The sequence below is a fragment of the Carassius auratus genome, chromosome 35 (assembly GCF_003368295.1).
Source record: "Carassius auratus strain Wakin chromosome 35, ASM336829v1, whole genome shotgun sequence".
In the NCBI taxonomy this organism is placed as follows: domain Eukaryota; kingdom Metazoa; phylum Chordata; class Actinopteri; order Cypriniformes; family Cyprinidae; genus Carassius; species Carassius auratus.
In genome coordinates, this window is record NC_039277.1 from 15,517,547 (window position 1) to 15,533,005 (window position 15,459).

The 15,459-nt window shown below is 38.1% G+C and overlaps 1 protein-coding gene across 4 annotated transcripts; it reads right to left on the reverse strand.

The window, feature by feature from the left end:
* Positions 1-7,736: 7,736 nt before the first annotated feature.
* LOC113054585 (uncharacterized) lies at positions 7,737-10,823 on the reverse strand. Of its 4 annotated transcripts, XM_026220233.1 has the most exons (12): positions 10,674-10,823; positions 10,533-10,577; positions 10,117-10,425; positions 9,965-10,024; positions 9,820-9,870; positions 9,644-9,715; positions 9,463-9,540; positions 9,241-9,360; positions 9,074-9,157; positions 8,712-8,932; positions 8,385-8,544; positions 8,070-8,290 (listed from the first exon to the last, which is right to left on the reverse strand). In XM_026220233.1, the coding sequence occupies exons 1-12, from the start codon at positions 10,807-10,809 to the stop codon at positions 8,145-8,147; spliced, it is 1,482 nt and encodes a 493-aa protein (XP_026076018.1). In that variant the 5' UTR covers positions 10,810-10,823; the 3' UTR covers positions 8,070-8,144. The 4 variants fall into 4 exon arrangements, with proteins under 4 accessions (XP_026076016.1, XP_026076018.1, XP_026076019.1 ...); XM_026220231.1 differs by having other exon boundaries at positions 7,737-8,290; positions 10,533-10,823; XM_026220234.1 differs by lacking the exon at positions 10,533-10,577 and having other exon boundaries at positions 10,117-10,428; positions 10,716-10,822.
* Between the last annotated feature and the right edge of the window lie 4,636 nt (positions 10,824-15,459).

The window sequence follows — 15,459 nt, forward strand, 5'->3', positions numbered from 1 at the left end:
CCAATATACTGTAGAGCCCCGATCGTCTCCATCACTGAATCAATTCACATCCACAGCTGGAAAAACACCATACCAATTACAGAAGCAATCCGTGGCAGGTCTGCTGACACTGAGCCATGGCAACATGCTACAGGATGATTTACAAAGCTCAGACTTAACAGACATCTGCGCATGTAACCACCACACATATCCAAGACTTATTTCTGACCTCTCAAAGACCGGGGAGTGAAGGAATTGATGTGTTTGTCCCCGAAAGATGGCATACGATAACATATGGGATCATATTGTGATAGATCAAGTAGGACACTTTGTAGGGATAGAATTATTAAGAACAGATGTGCACAACATACTACATACTTGGAATTCACTTGTATAGAAGTTAGTTGGATTAGACTCTATTTCTGATATAAGTAATCTTCAAAGGAATTATTTCAGACATCAAGACATTCCACACATTAAATGCTTTCCAATAAAATGAATTGAGAAGAAATTAGAAGTTGGGACATTTTGTAAAATGCAGTGAAAATCAAGAATCTGTCATATGTTAATTCCCTTTAACTTTTTTATTTTATTGACAAACGTGCAAAGAACAGATTTCCAAAGTTTTCACTGACCAACAAATTTTGATGCCGATTGCTGCAACACACTCCAAAAAAGTTTGGACAGAGGCTAAATAAAAGTGAAAAGGTTGTAGAATATCCAAGTTGAACTGTTTTGAAACAGTCCACAATAGGCAGCTGACTTGAAAGATAAGGGGATCATGTTTTGGTATAAAAGGAGCATTTCAGTCTTTGCCAGCAAAGCAACTTTGTGAGAGCAGTGTAAAAATATATATATATATACAAAAAACCCCTATTTTCTTATTAGAAAATCACAATGATTTTAGGGCTCTCACAAACTACCATATACAGATTATTGTGAATAGATTCAGGGAATCCAGAGAAATCTTAGTCTGTGTAGGTCAAGGCAGGAAGTGTGTGTGAAGACCTTTGATCCCTCAGTGCATAAGAAACCATCATGCTACTGTGTTAAAGAAACCCACACAGGCTCAGGAGTACTTTAGAAAACTGCTGTCATTTACCACAGTCTGCTGCTGCATCAGTACATGCAACTTCAATCTCTGTTACTCTTGGAGAAAGCAATGCTATGCAGTTATGCCGTTGGGTTCTCTGGGCCAGAGCTCATCTCAGATAGTCTAAAAGATGTGGAAATGTGTTCTGTGTGGTCAGATGAGTCCACATTTCAGCTTGTTATTGGTAAAAAGGACATCAATTTCTCAGTTCTACCAGAAAGACTAGAAAAATGATGTACAAAGCATACATTTATTAACAACTCAGCAGGCATTATTATAAATTTCTTTGGCGGAAGGCCTCGTCCATGGTTCGTAATCCGAGGGTAGCGAATCTGCATTTCCTGCCTGAAGACGAAGGAAGGGGCGCAGCCGACCCCCCTGGAAGGTAAGGACAGGACCATCCTGGTGGTGGTGGGGAGGGTGGAGGTTGTTGTCGCATCGGCATTTGCCAACTCAAACATGTGTAAGTATGATCTTTTATACCGAAGTATAAAGACATGATTGGATAATGATAAAGGTAATTAGTGACGAAGTAATTGAGTCTTCCTGGCAGAACTTCCATTTCCAAAGACAAAGGGACCATCAGCGACAGAAGCAAAATTAAACGTGTGTCATGGTATGGGGATGCAGCAGATGTGACTGGTGACTGGCATATGTGTGATGGTACAATTGACAAGGAGGCATATATTGGAATTGTACAGAAACATATACTGCCATCAAGATGACATCTTTCATGGGAAGTTTATGGTTATTAGATCAACACAATGCCAGGTCCCATTCTGCATGTGCTACAACAGTGCGGTTTGTAGTGGATGTGACTGACTGGCCAGCATATCGGTCTACTGATAATGTATGGCCCATCATGAAAAGGGGAATCAGACAATAACGACTACAGACTGCTGAGCATCAGAAGTCTTGTATCAAGTGAGATTGGACAAAAAGCTTTGCATGCAACTTTAACAAATAGTATCCTCAATACTCAAATGATAAAATGTTGTAATTAAAAGGACAGTGGATGTAACAAGAGTGTTAAACATGCCTCTTTTCAACTTGTTTGGAGCGTGTTGCAGCCACGAAATTCAAAATTGGTTCATATTTATAAAATACATTCAACCTGGTCAGTGAAAACATTGGATATCTTTTCTTTGTACCTTTTTCAATTAAATAAAGGTTAAAGAGAATTAAAAAGGTTTTGTGTGTGAGTGTATACACACACACACACACACAGACTTATTTATAATGTTAAATTTATTTTTCAAATAAATTTTGTTCTATACTTGCTATTTTAAAATACTGAACAAATGTATCAATGGTTCCATAACACTAGGCAGCACAACTGTTTGCAACACTGATAATAATTACAAATGTTTCTTACAGTAAGCTCAAATCAGCATATTAGAACGATTGCATATGGATTGTGAATCAGCATATTAGAGTGACTCTAGAGACTGGAGTAATGGTGCAGAAAATGTAGCTTTGCATTACAGGAATAACTAACATTTTGAAGTATTTTAAAAATAGAAAACAGTTATTTTAAACTGCAATAATATTTCATATTACTGTTTTATTGTATTTTTGATCAAATATATGCAGCCTATGTAAGCATACAGTAAGAGACTTCTTTCAAAAACAAATAAATTCTCACCTTTATATTTTATTATCATATTTTGGGGACCTGCCATCAAAAAAATGAGAACACCCATGCTGTAAACACATTTTTACTAGTATATAGTTTATACACTGGGGGCATGTGAATGGAAACATTTAATTATCTTACACTAAAATGATATTAATAATTCATGCAGTGGTCATCTAGAATGACAATAAGTAATGTGCTTATTTAAAAAGACATATGCAGCTCATAAAACAAACACCTTCACAGAACCTATGGACTTTAAAGATTGATCCAGACCACAGCCGTCCCGTCTCTGAAACACCTCAGCACAGTGTGTCTATGTGACAAGTCACATTTAGGGAATCAGACGCTCTACTCTCTAATTACACTCATTAAGAGCGGTGAGCTCACAATCTCCCACTATCCCGCAGAGAGCTGGGATCTCATTGCACCTCATTATCATTATGGCTGCTTGTGTTACAGCCTTTGTTTTCAATAATATCGCTCTCAGGAGGCACAGGCTCCGAGATGACCCTACGGGACATCCGGCTTATTAGCTGTCCGACGAAACATACGGCAAAATCAACACATGAACCATTTTCCGGGTGCAGAATTTAGTACAAACTGAAAAGTTTTTCCTTTGTGCTTTAGAAAAATTTCACATACAGACAACACTACTGTCAAAATGATCCGGTTCACACAGATCTACAAAAAAAGCCAGGCCAGTAGTTGGCGATGTCACTTTGTAGAGAAACTCTATGCGTCTCCCCACATATGCATTTCTATAGACTCAAAATTAATATACATGTGCCGTTTTTCAAATTTCCGATAATAGTATGGTTTTCAAAACCCTGCATTTTCAGGCCACCAAAATGCCATTGTCATGTAAATGAATGGGCAAAACTTTTAAAAAGTACTGTGCATTTGTGTTGTAAAGTTGCATAAGTTGCCAACGTGAAATTCTGTCTCTCAATGTAAAACCCTGAGATAAGTTAACAAAAATGGGTAAAAAAAAAAAAACTTTTTAATTTATTAATGGCATAGCAGTCACCTAGAACCACCCTGGTGACTCTAGAGTTTTCCTGTATCAGCTCCTTGGAAACTTTTGCACAGGCAAGCAGCACTCATATTATCTTCAGAAAGGTAGGCGTTTCATATGGCACATCTATATACAGCTTTGACAGTCATACTGTATTGAAAATAACATTAGGAAGAAGATATGAAGAAAAACTTTCATGGAGAGATACAGAAAACCAGATCATTTGTTTCAAAGCTCTTTCTGCCTCTGCCAGCTCAGCAGTATGAGGAAACAATTACCTTTTAAAGATTTCTCAAGCTAGGGGAACACTGGCCTACCTCTCCTGCTGTCTCCTACTGAACTTTCGCTGATATAAAGGATTTGATGTGTCTTTTTCCCTCTTTACTCTGTCGATCTTACTGTCTGCTCAACCCAAGCTCATAATTAGAAGACTGAGACATACAGTATAACTTACAGTTAACAACATATCCACGTATTCTTTGTTAATGAATATGAATGGGAGTTTAGAATGTGAGTAGCTGCTGGAATGGCTAACTATTCTGGCTAAATTAGCCTTACATGTTGTGTAGTAAAAAACTGCATGTTTGAGCAGACAGTAAGAATCAAGCTTATCATTAAGCCACTTTAACTTCAAACCAATGATCCTGGCTAAAATATTATGGAGTCCATAATTAATAATAAAAAAAAGTTGCACTATTGTCTTCTCACATCAAAATCTATTGTCAAATTTGTTTAGAACTGGTTTTGTTTGTAAACAGTGATAGATTTTTGCATATTTCTCCCCTGATTCAGATGAGACATCATTTTCACTAGAGAATTATATATATACACATACATTTACTAATTACTTTAAATTTTAATTATATAAGTTAATTATTGATTAGTGGGATAATATTTTTTCAAATATATCAGTATGATTTATAGTGGAATGACTCTTTTTAAGAGACACTTTTTAAACTAGGTGCTGCTTTAATTATAATTTTTTCAAAGTGCATACAGTATATCCTGACCCCTGTGTATAAATAAGATGGAGACATATCGAAGAGTAGAAATTTAGCTCTGCAATCATCCATCATGAGACTCACTTATACACAACTCTGTGGGTCACTGCTAGCCACTTAAAAAAAAAAAAACATCCGTACATTAGTGCAACGTTTAGCAGAAATTTCTTTTTAGAAAGGCTTAGAAGCAGCCAGCCGTACACTTACATGACATTATCTGCAACATTTTATGATTACAAACTCTGCGGCTCACCGCTAGCCACTTAAAAAAAACACCAACGACAAAAAAAAAAAAAAAACCCTGTACATTAGCACATCGTTTAGCAGAAACTCTTGTTTAGAAAGGCTCAGAAGCAGACAGCTGTACACTTACATGACATTATCTGCTACATTTTATAATTATGTCTTGAGAGATGTGGGCAGGGATGGTCGCTGCACTTCTGGAAATAAAACATGATGACATCTGAAGTGTTTCTTTAGCGCACACATCTGAAAATGGGCAATGGATGGGTAATTGGATGTTGTTTTGCATGTGTTTGTGGTTTTATAGTCCATGGATGCTGAGCAGACACACACAAAGCACAACAAAAGCAAAAGCAGCTGAATGTACTATGGTAATATGATAAATTGGGCCATTTTTGTCACAGAGATAAATGGCAAAAAGTGGGACAATTTACCCTACGTACATGTAAATTTAAGAATCATGAAATGATCTCACACCTTCCAACCACACGGCAGATGCTTTTGGAGAGCTTGAATGCATATTGAGGGAGAAATATCACACTAGCTCCAGCTTCAATGCAACACTCATTTCCATATTGACCTCAGACAGAAACATCTCCAATGCTTCCCACAAGGTTTATTCCACCGGAATATATATATTCCCTGAGAGAAAACTGAAGAAAGTCAGTGTAGGACTTGCTACAGTAAACCAAAATTATTTGGTTGTTGTTGTTGTTATATAAGTTCTATATACTTTTCATTTAGTTCAACTAAACTTACAGTGAAATAAAGACTATAGATATTTAAAAAACACTTTAGAATGAGGTCTCATTTGTTAATTAGTTTAAGCATTAACTAAAATTAACAATATTTGTTACTGTATTAATCTTGACGTTAGCTAATGTAACCTTAAAATATAAAAATAAAAACAAATTCAGGCCTCTAATTGGTTGCTGAGAGATAATAAGAGAAACTAACAAAAAAAAAAAAAACCTCTTAGTTACTGTGTCTATAAATACATTTACATTTAATAAGGTACAAACTTGATAAACTGGATGCATTAGGAAGAACATTTCCATAATTTACAAGCAGATATAAAATGCCCCATGTGTTCTCATATGTACCAAACATATTATTTTCTCTTGATTTTATCAAGGTTATGACATTAACGCTCACTATACCCCTAAAACCAGCTGTGCTCAGTCCACAGCACAATAATTCATACAGGCATACGGACATCAAACTTAAGAAACATAAATATAAATGTGGATCTTTTGAAGAAACTTAATGTCCAGAAGGAAGAGGTTTATCTAAAAAGATTAGCTGATACATAAGGTTTCACAGCTGTCTCCCTACCTTTTGTCAGCACCATCAGATATTTATGAAAATATTTATAAAATAAGGCAATATCAAAATAGTCTCCATACTAAAGGTCCTCTCCATATTTCACCTGATGTGAGTTCACCAAAGCCTGTGCTGTGTGTATGTACATGTATATAGATATACTATAAATAATATAACAGTTTAATATGTAATTAAATACAACATGTATACTAATATATAATAGTTAAATCACCTATATTTATATAGCACTTTATCCAATAAAGATTGTGTCAAAGCAGCTTTACAATATTAAACAAGAAAATAGTGTGTTGATAATGCAATGTTCATAAGGTCGAAAATTTCATAAGGTCGAAAATGTCTTTTTAGAACTAGTAAAGAAGGAACACTGAGTTGCTTCATTAAAAGCTTCTTGTATCACTGTATGAAAAGATCACTGTATTATAGGCAGTGCTTTAAGTGGCCCAGAAGAGGTGCCGTTACTCTATTATAGCCAATTTTTTTTTTTTTTTTTTTGATGACTCCCCTCATCCCCTGAGGTAACAACAACAATACTGAAGGGGTTTTATATACAGCAGTCAACAGGCAACCTTAATAATAAATCCTTTTATTAGTTTGTAGATTTGCTTGAGCTAGAAAGAACTACTGAACATAAATAAAATTGTGCAAAAGGATTTTGAAAATATACCCTTAGAAAGAGCTACTGCATTACTGCATTCAAACTCCCGAACTGACTCAAATGATTCATGCTCCGAGCTCCAAACTGACTCAAATGATTCGCGAACCCGCTACGACCCAGATAGCAATGAGTCGGCGGACCGCCGGCGGCGCTCCGGCGGCAGTAGAAGCGTCAGAATAGCGTAATCGCAAACACGTTTGACGGTGCACCGCCGGCGGCAGCCGCTTTTTAGAAGCGGCAGCCGCCTTCCTACCGCCTTCGTTCCGCGGCCGGCCCGCGGGCCAACCGCCGTCCCGCCGCCGTTATATCAAAGGCGACCCTTCCGCGGCCCGTCGGAGGCAAACGCTATTTTCGAGCGATCGGTCGCCGCTTGCTTATTTATATATATATATATATATATTATGCAGTTTATCAAGAATAATGATTGATCAAACCAGACAAATTTCCATTTGACGTTTTAATTCCACATTTCAAAGTACAGTAACTGTCATTGAAACATGATGTCAGATCCCTGAAATATAAATAACAGAAAAAAAGAGAAAAAAAATAAATAAATACACACACACACACACACACACACACGCAGGTTTCCAATTAAATTGTTAAAAAAAAAAAAAACAGCCTTAGCTTACAAGCAAATTATAACACTTACAATAATTGTTAATAATATAAAGAGGTCAGCTCTGGCATGAAAAGAATTACCAGTAAACATAAGTAATGAGTATATCTGGTACCAAAGAATGTGCAGGACACCAAAAAAAAATTCAGGTATAACATCACATTTACAAGCCATTTCTAACAATAAGATAAGTGGTAATAATTTAGAATAAAGCTCTGGAGTAGAATAGACCATTATAATGGCATTGCTGACCTGGGGTACAAGATGTCTCTTGTATCTGTGATAAACATCTTCAAATATATATAAAAAATACTGAGGTAAAAAAAGTAGTAGAACAGATATAACTGCAATGCTGACCTGTGGCACAAGGATTTACAAGCTATATTTAACAATATAATAAGTTAAGCACTACGATAATATCCACAGTGAACAGTGTGGATTGGGGAGTGCAGTCTGACACTTCTGGCTTCTTTAGGGGTCTTGATGTTACTGACTGCAGGATAAAGAAAGGGTTCCAGTTGTCAGTGATGCTGGGATGTCAGTAGTCAGCCTAGGTTTAAGGGGTCGGCTGTGGGTCCCTCTCAGCTGTGCGGCGCCTTTTTCCGCCTTCACGGTCAGATGCTCCTTTCAGGTAACGCGTAACGTTAACCTGGATGGCTTCATCAGTGGCATCCTGTGTTGCCGGGTTCTTCCGGATGGCTCCTGTAGAAAATACAGATCTGTCATTCCATTTGAATGGCATAATGCCATACACATCTACTAAACATATATATTTTTTTTTTTACATCCAACTTACTTTGAACAATGGTCTTCAGGAACATGTCTCTAAAACATGCTTTATCCCCAACTCCAGTCCAGGTTGTATTGATGGAAAGGTGATTAGAGAAGATACTTTGAAGCATCCGCCAGACGGTTGTCTTTAGGTCCCTCCCACATTTGATTGCCAAAAACCGAAGCTGAAAATCCAAAAAAAGTGTTACAAATTACATTTCTCTGAAGCTTATCATACATAAATATAAAATGTGACAGGCTATGGATTCAGACTGTAGAATATGCAGTGTACAATCTTAATTCTACTTTTTACATTACCCTATGGAGTTATAAACGAAATCAGCACACTTACAAATCGTTCCTGGAGCTCTTTATCCTGCCTCAAACTGTTGTCAAGCAACGCCAAATCTTCCTGGGTGTCTAGGGGGAGTAACAGATCCCCTGGCAGGGATAACTCTCCAACAGACACATTGGCACTGAAATGTTGCAGCATAGTGTCCATTTTGTTGTCCATGCTACGCACAACATCGCCAAACTCTCCAAGACGTCGCAGCATTAAGGTCTGATCTGCACCTACAGGGGTTAAATAAAATAATAGTCAGTCCTGGTCCCTCAACTACTAAACTATGACATTTATATCTAGGTCTACTACATGTATAGGTGGCCCCAGTGGGAATTAAACCAACAACCACAGGTGTTGTTTGCAAGTTGTACCTGATTGCCCAGTGCGAGCAAACGTCTTCAACATTGTCCCAACTTGCTTCACCTGCTCTTGAAGTGAGCCGCTGTCATCCGAAGCTACAAAATGAAAGGCATATGGTAATTTTGTACATACATCACATACTCTTTCCTAAGTTTGACTTTTTTGTGCATGTTCTTACCTGCTCGTGCAGTGCTTTCCCTCAGAGCTTGGTTCTCCTCCCTCAGAGCTTGGTTCTCCTCCCTAAGGGCTTGGTTCTCCTCCATCACGGCTTGTTTTTCATTCTGGAGTCTCTGGAAATCTACATTAAAAAACAAAACAACAACAAAAAAAAAAACACCTAAAGGCACTATTTTCAATACTTTTAAAACACTGGACACTAAGACATAGGCCTAAAATATACCTTCATAGCTGAAAACTTCATGCTGTACACGAGATGCCAGGGGAGTCCAAGGGCCAATTACAGAGCGATGACTTTCTCCTATTGATAATCATTGACGTAAAACTATGTTTGAAGTTATTGCATACATTTAATGAATTGGACTTAAAATGGAACACTTAGTTTAGCGCAACATATTACATACCTCCAGCGTTTTCACCCATATGCTGCCAGGGTAAATTTGCTGCTGGGGGTGTAAAGCTTAGTACTTGACGAGCTGGAAGAGCAAACATAACAGCTTTAACTTCAGTGCAGAGTATTGCATATTCAGTAATGAAACTATAATTGAACTGTGCAATGCTAATGGAATGTACAACACACCTCGACACCTTTCATCCAGAAACTGCTGCGGCGAGTAACCAGTCAAGTGTCCTAATGAAAAACAGATTATGATTAAAGGATTCCTTATCTTAAATAGAAGCAATAGTTTCCAAGACAAAAAAACGTCACAAATAACATCACTTACTTGTACTCAAACTCTTGGCTCTGTGAAGTGGAGTCTGAATTTCTGGGGAGAAACCTGGTTCTGAGAAAGAGGAAACAGAAATTTGAAAATCTAACAAAGGGTATAGTTTAGTGGCAGGATCACAAATCAAGCATCACAGCAATTTTACATACCACCTCTGAAGTCTACAGATGGCACAACATTTTCCTGGTTTTCTGGAATCGATGCAACTTCTGGAGCATCAGGCAGCACTGAAACCTTGTTACCAGGAACAATGTTTTCAAAGCTCAAAAGAGGTTGTCCAAACGACAGCACTGCTGGTGCATCTGGAAGACTAGACTCCTCTTCATCAGAAGAGGCCTGGGGTCTGTACTTGGAATTTGAGATTCTCTTTCTCTTTCTCTTCTTGTCATCGTCCGTCGTTTCAACGCTAGAACCTGTTTGGAAGCGCACCAAATATCTCATCGCCTCTTGCCAACATTCTAGAGCAGGGAATAATGAATGAAAGTCAGTTATCCACCATAAACAGACAAAGAAAATACACAGATGAAATGCAGGAAAATCAAATGCATAAGTCAGAACCATTTACCTGCTCCCTTCATAAACTTAAAATGATGTTTCTCCCAGGTGCTGTGTGGAGGCGTGCAGCGGATGGCTAAATTGTTGCCTTTGTCTTTTTTGCGGAGGTTATATGGGGGCCAATAGCTTGTTGAAGCCATTCCATGTTGATGTTCATTTACAGGAGGATTTACTTGGTCAAAGTCAGGAATAACAGCAAGTAGAGCATCGTTTGCAGCTGCAATTTCCTGTTTGTCCCTCTCAACTCCTTTCAATATTCGTCTCCTTTTGGCCCAGTAACTAGACATTGTAACTAACAATGCATTTCCCTTTAAAGCCAAAACGATTGTCCAACAGTAGGTCTCTTGTGTGAAGTTAACCAGTTATGCTCCGGTCAAGGTATCTGCAAGAAAATGTGAACAAAACCACATTGTTAACGTTAGGAATATACAGTAGCTATGCTGTAGAAAAAGAAAAAAAAAAAGATCAGCCAAACGTGGAACAGTGAAATTGTTAAAAAATAAAATGTACTCATTCAGTGTAGTGATTCAAGTGAACAGCACTGTCCTCAAACATAAAAAGTACAGCACTTCAGATAAATAACTCATCATAATCCCCTTAAATCCTAGAAGTACAGTAGCAACAGCACGTGCTAGCTAACACTTGCTAGTCACTGTAGCTACATTGTGAACTGAACTAGCAGCATACTTTGATCTGACAAACAAAATAATTTAAACAACCATCATTCTGCTTTGTTAGAAAACACCAAATAATTTAAGTTATACTGAAGTCTTTCTAGATGTAAAGCTTTGGATACCTACTGTAGCTAGTTACATTTCTACATGTAATGTAACTAGCAACATTGCTTAACCTCAGTGTGTAAGTTACTGTAACAAAGGCACAACAGCATGTGTTAGCTAACAATTGCTAGCCACTCTAGCTACTGGACTAGCAGCTACTTGTTCAGACAAACAAAATCATTTAAACAACCTATATACAACGTTAGTTTTGTAAGAAAACACTAGATGTAAAGCTTTTGCTACGTACTGAAGCTATACACATTTCAACATGCTTGAACAGTGTAAAAAAGGCGAAACAGCATGTGTTAGCTAACACTCTGAACTAGACTAGCAGCGTGCGTGTCGGAACAAACAAATGAAAACAACCTAACGTTACTGGTATCATCATTCGGTTTAGTTAGAAAACAACACAAGTTATACTGATCAGTCTTGTCGTAGATTTTGCTACCTACTGCTGGAACCACATTACCACATGGGCGGCGGCATAATTGTCCATACAAGTAACTGTAGTTAATTCGACTGACCAAAACTAACTTAAAACACATACGTACTCACACTCGTATAAACATACGTATCTTAGAAGAAAAGAAAAACTCAACGCCTGAAAGAAACAAAGTAGCTATTACAGAAAGTTAATTGTAACATGGCGGCAACTTTGTAAACAAGGCTAACTTACTTTAGCCTTACTTTAGCTTGACTAGTAAGGCATGAACAAAGATGACTACAGATTTTACAAAGATAAACTAAAAACAATGTAAACATAATATTGCGTTAAGGAAACATGTACTTACTTAAACGATGGTAGTCCACAGAAACTCGCGATTGAACGGCGAACTGACGCGAACTGTGTGCTCTAGTTATGTTGTTTGGGGAGGGGCCAGGAGCTCAGTGGCTCCAGTGCGTCATCGAGCCACCGTTTTAGCTCCGCCCAAAAAAAAATCCTGAACACAGCAATTGTGAAAACCTATACTTTCTAACATTTATAATGTGTTTACATTTTTTTAAGTGTTTTACTGTCTTAAACATTTGTACAGGTCGCAATTGCAAATTAATCCCTTATACATGTAAAAAGTCAAAAAAAAAAAAAAAAAATCGAGGTTGGAAAAAAATGAAAGACATAAAATGACATTTCCTGGAATGGCAGAAAGACGAAATATTTCTAAATATTTCATAAATCTGCCAGTGCAGCTGTGAAACCAGAGGAGCTTTTAGATTTTAGTTTATCCTTCTGATCAGGTCAAAACAGAGATTTTCCTGTTTATGATAGGCTATTACCATGGTTGCAAATTAATAAAAAATTATAAAGTATAGACCTACCCAAGATTTTGGCCATGTTGCAGATGTCTTTCACTGTTCACTGATGTAGCCAGGCATTAGTGAAAAGTCTAACTTCATCAATTTATTCAGCTAAATTGTTCATACCATGAATTAAATATCTATTTTAAAACCTAATCAGAATCAGAAAGATATTTATTGCCAAGTAAGTTTTACAAAAGGAATTATTTTGGTTTATGCATGTCTCAATTGTGCATAAATCAAAGAAATGTAAACAATTTTCACCTAAGTGCATAAAATAATTTTACATATAGCCTATTAGGCTACTCTATCGCTTCAGAGTTTCAAAGTAATTTAAATGTAATTTCCTAAACCGTACCTTATCATGGAATCAAGAGTCAAGAATAAACCCTAATGGCTTAAAAAAAAAAAAAAAAATAATAATAATATGGGATTTAATTCACATATAGGCTATTATGATTTTATAATCGCTTCAGATGTGAAAAGTAGTTAAAATGCTGTCAGTTCCACTTCCATTCTAACTCCCAACATGCTAAACATAGCCTTGGCTGCTGGTCGATTTTAGTAGAAATCCTTGTATTTCAAAGCGGCTTGCCGCCAGCCGGCCGCGGTCCATTAGACGGAGGCAACCGCCAAAGAAAATGAAGCAGTCGGCCCGCCGGCTTTTCGCCGGCGGCATCTCGCAAGAAATGGGAGTGACGTATTCGGCGGCAAACGTTTCATCCCCGCCAGCGGGACGCACCTATAGCCGACAGCTTAGGGCCGGCGGCAAAAAGAAGCCGTGCGGATATTTTTTGCTAGCTGGGGAACTCCCGAACTGACTCAAATGATTCGCAAACCCACTACGAACTCTCGAATTGATTCAAATGATCCGCGAAGCCGCTCCGAACTACCGAACTGATTGAAATGATTTGCGATCCCCAAACTGATTGAAATGATTCGCGAACCCGCTACGAATTCCCGAACTGATTCAAATGATTCGCGATCCCGCTCCGAACTCCCGAACTGACTCAAATGATTCGCAAACCCACTACGAACTCTCGAATTGATTCAAATGATCCGCGAAGCCACTCCGAACTACCGAACTGATTCAAGTGATTTGCGATCCCCAAACTGATTCAGATGATTCGCGAACCCGCTCAGAACTCTTGAATTGATTCAATGATCCGCGAAGCCGCTCCGAACTCCCGAACTGATTCAAATGATTTGCGATCCCCAAACTCTCGGAAGTCTCAAAACTCATACTTTCTAATAACCCTACTACTTGCCCGCTTGATCCTATTCCATCTCATCTTCTTCAAGCCATTTCTGCTGAAGTTGTACCTGCACTCACTCACATCATCAACACTTCCCTCCACACTGGTGTTCACCCCTCACCATTTAGACAGGCACGTATAACTCCACTACTTAAGAAACCCAACCTCAACCCATCTCTTTTAGAGAACTACAGACCAGTTTCTCTTCTTCCTTTGATTGCAAAAACACTTGAAAGAGCTGTGTTCAAACAAGTCTCTACATTTCTCACACACAACAATCTCCTTGACAGCAACCAATCTGGCTTCAGAAGTGGACATTCAACTGAGACGGCCTGGCTCTCAGTTGCTGAAGCTCTAAGACTGGCAAGAGCAGAATCCAAATATTCAGTACTTATCCTACTTGATCTATCCACTGCTTATGACATGGTTAATCAACAGATCGTCCTATCAACCCTACTGGCAAATGGCATCTCAGGAACCACACTTCAATGGTTTGAGTCTTACCTATCAGATAGGTCCTTCAAAGTATCTTGGAGAGGTGAGGTGTCCAAGTCTCAACATCTAACTACTGGGGTGCCTCAGGGCTCAGTTCTTGGACCTCTTCTCTTCTCTGTCATGGTATCATTAGGTTCTGTCATTCAGACACATGGCTTTTCATACCACTGCTATGCTGATGACACTCAACTCTACGTCTCATTCCATCCTGATGAACCGACGGTAGCTATTCGCATCTCAGCTTGTCTAACAGACATTTCTTCCTGGATGATGGACCATCACCTTCAACTCAACCTTGCCAAGACAGAACTGCTTTTGATTCCAGCAAACCCATCATTCCATCACAATTGCACCATCAAGTTAAGCACTTCAACCATAACTCCTTCAAAAACAGCTAGAAGTCTTGGAGTTATGATTGATGACCAGCTGACTTTCTCAGACCACATTGCTAAACTGTCCGATCCTGCAGATTAGCTTTATTCAACATCAAGAAGATCAAGCCCTTTCTTTCGGAACATGCAGCACAAATCCTTGTTCAAGCTCTTGTTCTGTCCAGGCTAGACTATTGTAATGCCCTCTTGGCAGGTCTTCCAGCCAATTCTATCAAACCTTTACAATTAATTCAGAACATGGCAGCAAGATTAATTTTTAATGAGCCAAAAAGAATACACATTACACCTCTGTTTATCAATTTGCACTGGCTTCCAATAGCTGCTCACATAAAATTCAAGGCATTGATGTTTGCCTACAAAACTACCACTGGCTCTGCACCCATTTACCTAAATTTGTTACTTCAGACTAATGTGCCCTCTAGAAGCTTGCGTTCTACAAGTGAATGTCGCTTGATTGTGCCATCCCAAAGAAGCACAAAGTCACTTTTATGGACTTTTAAATTAAATGTTCCCTTCTGGTGGAATGACCTCCCCAACTCAATTTGAGCAGCTGAGTCCTTAGCCATCTTCAAGAATCATCTTAAAACACATCTCTTCCATCTTTATTTGACCCTCTAACTTTATCACTCAATATTCTAATTCTATTCTTAAAAAATCTAACTACCTTTCTAATCTTTTTGTATTCTATTTTTCTTTTCATTTATTATGCAATTATATAT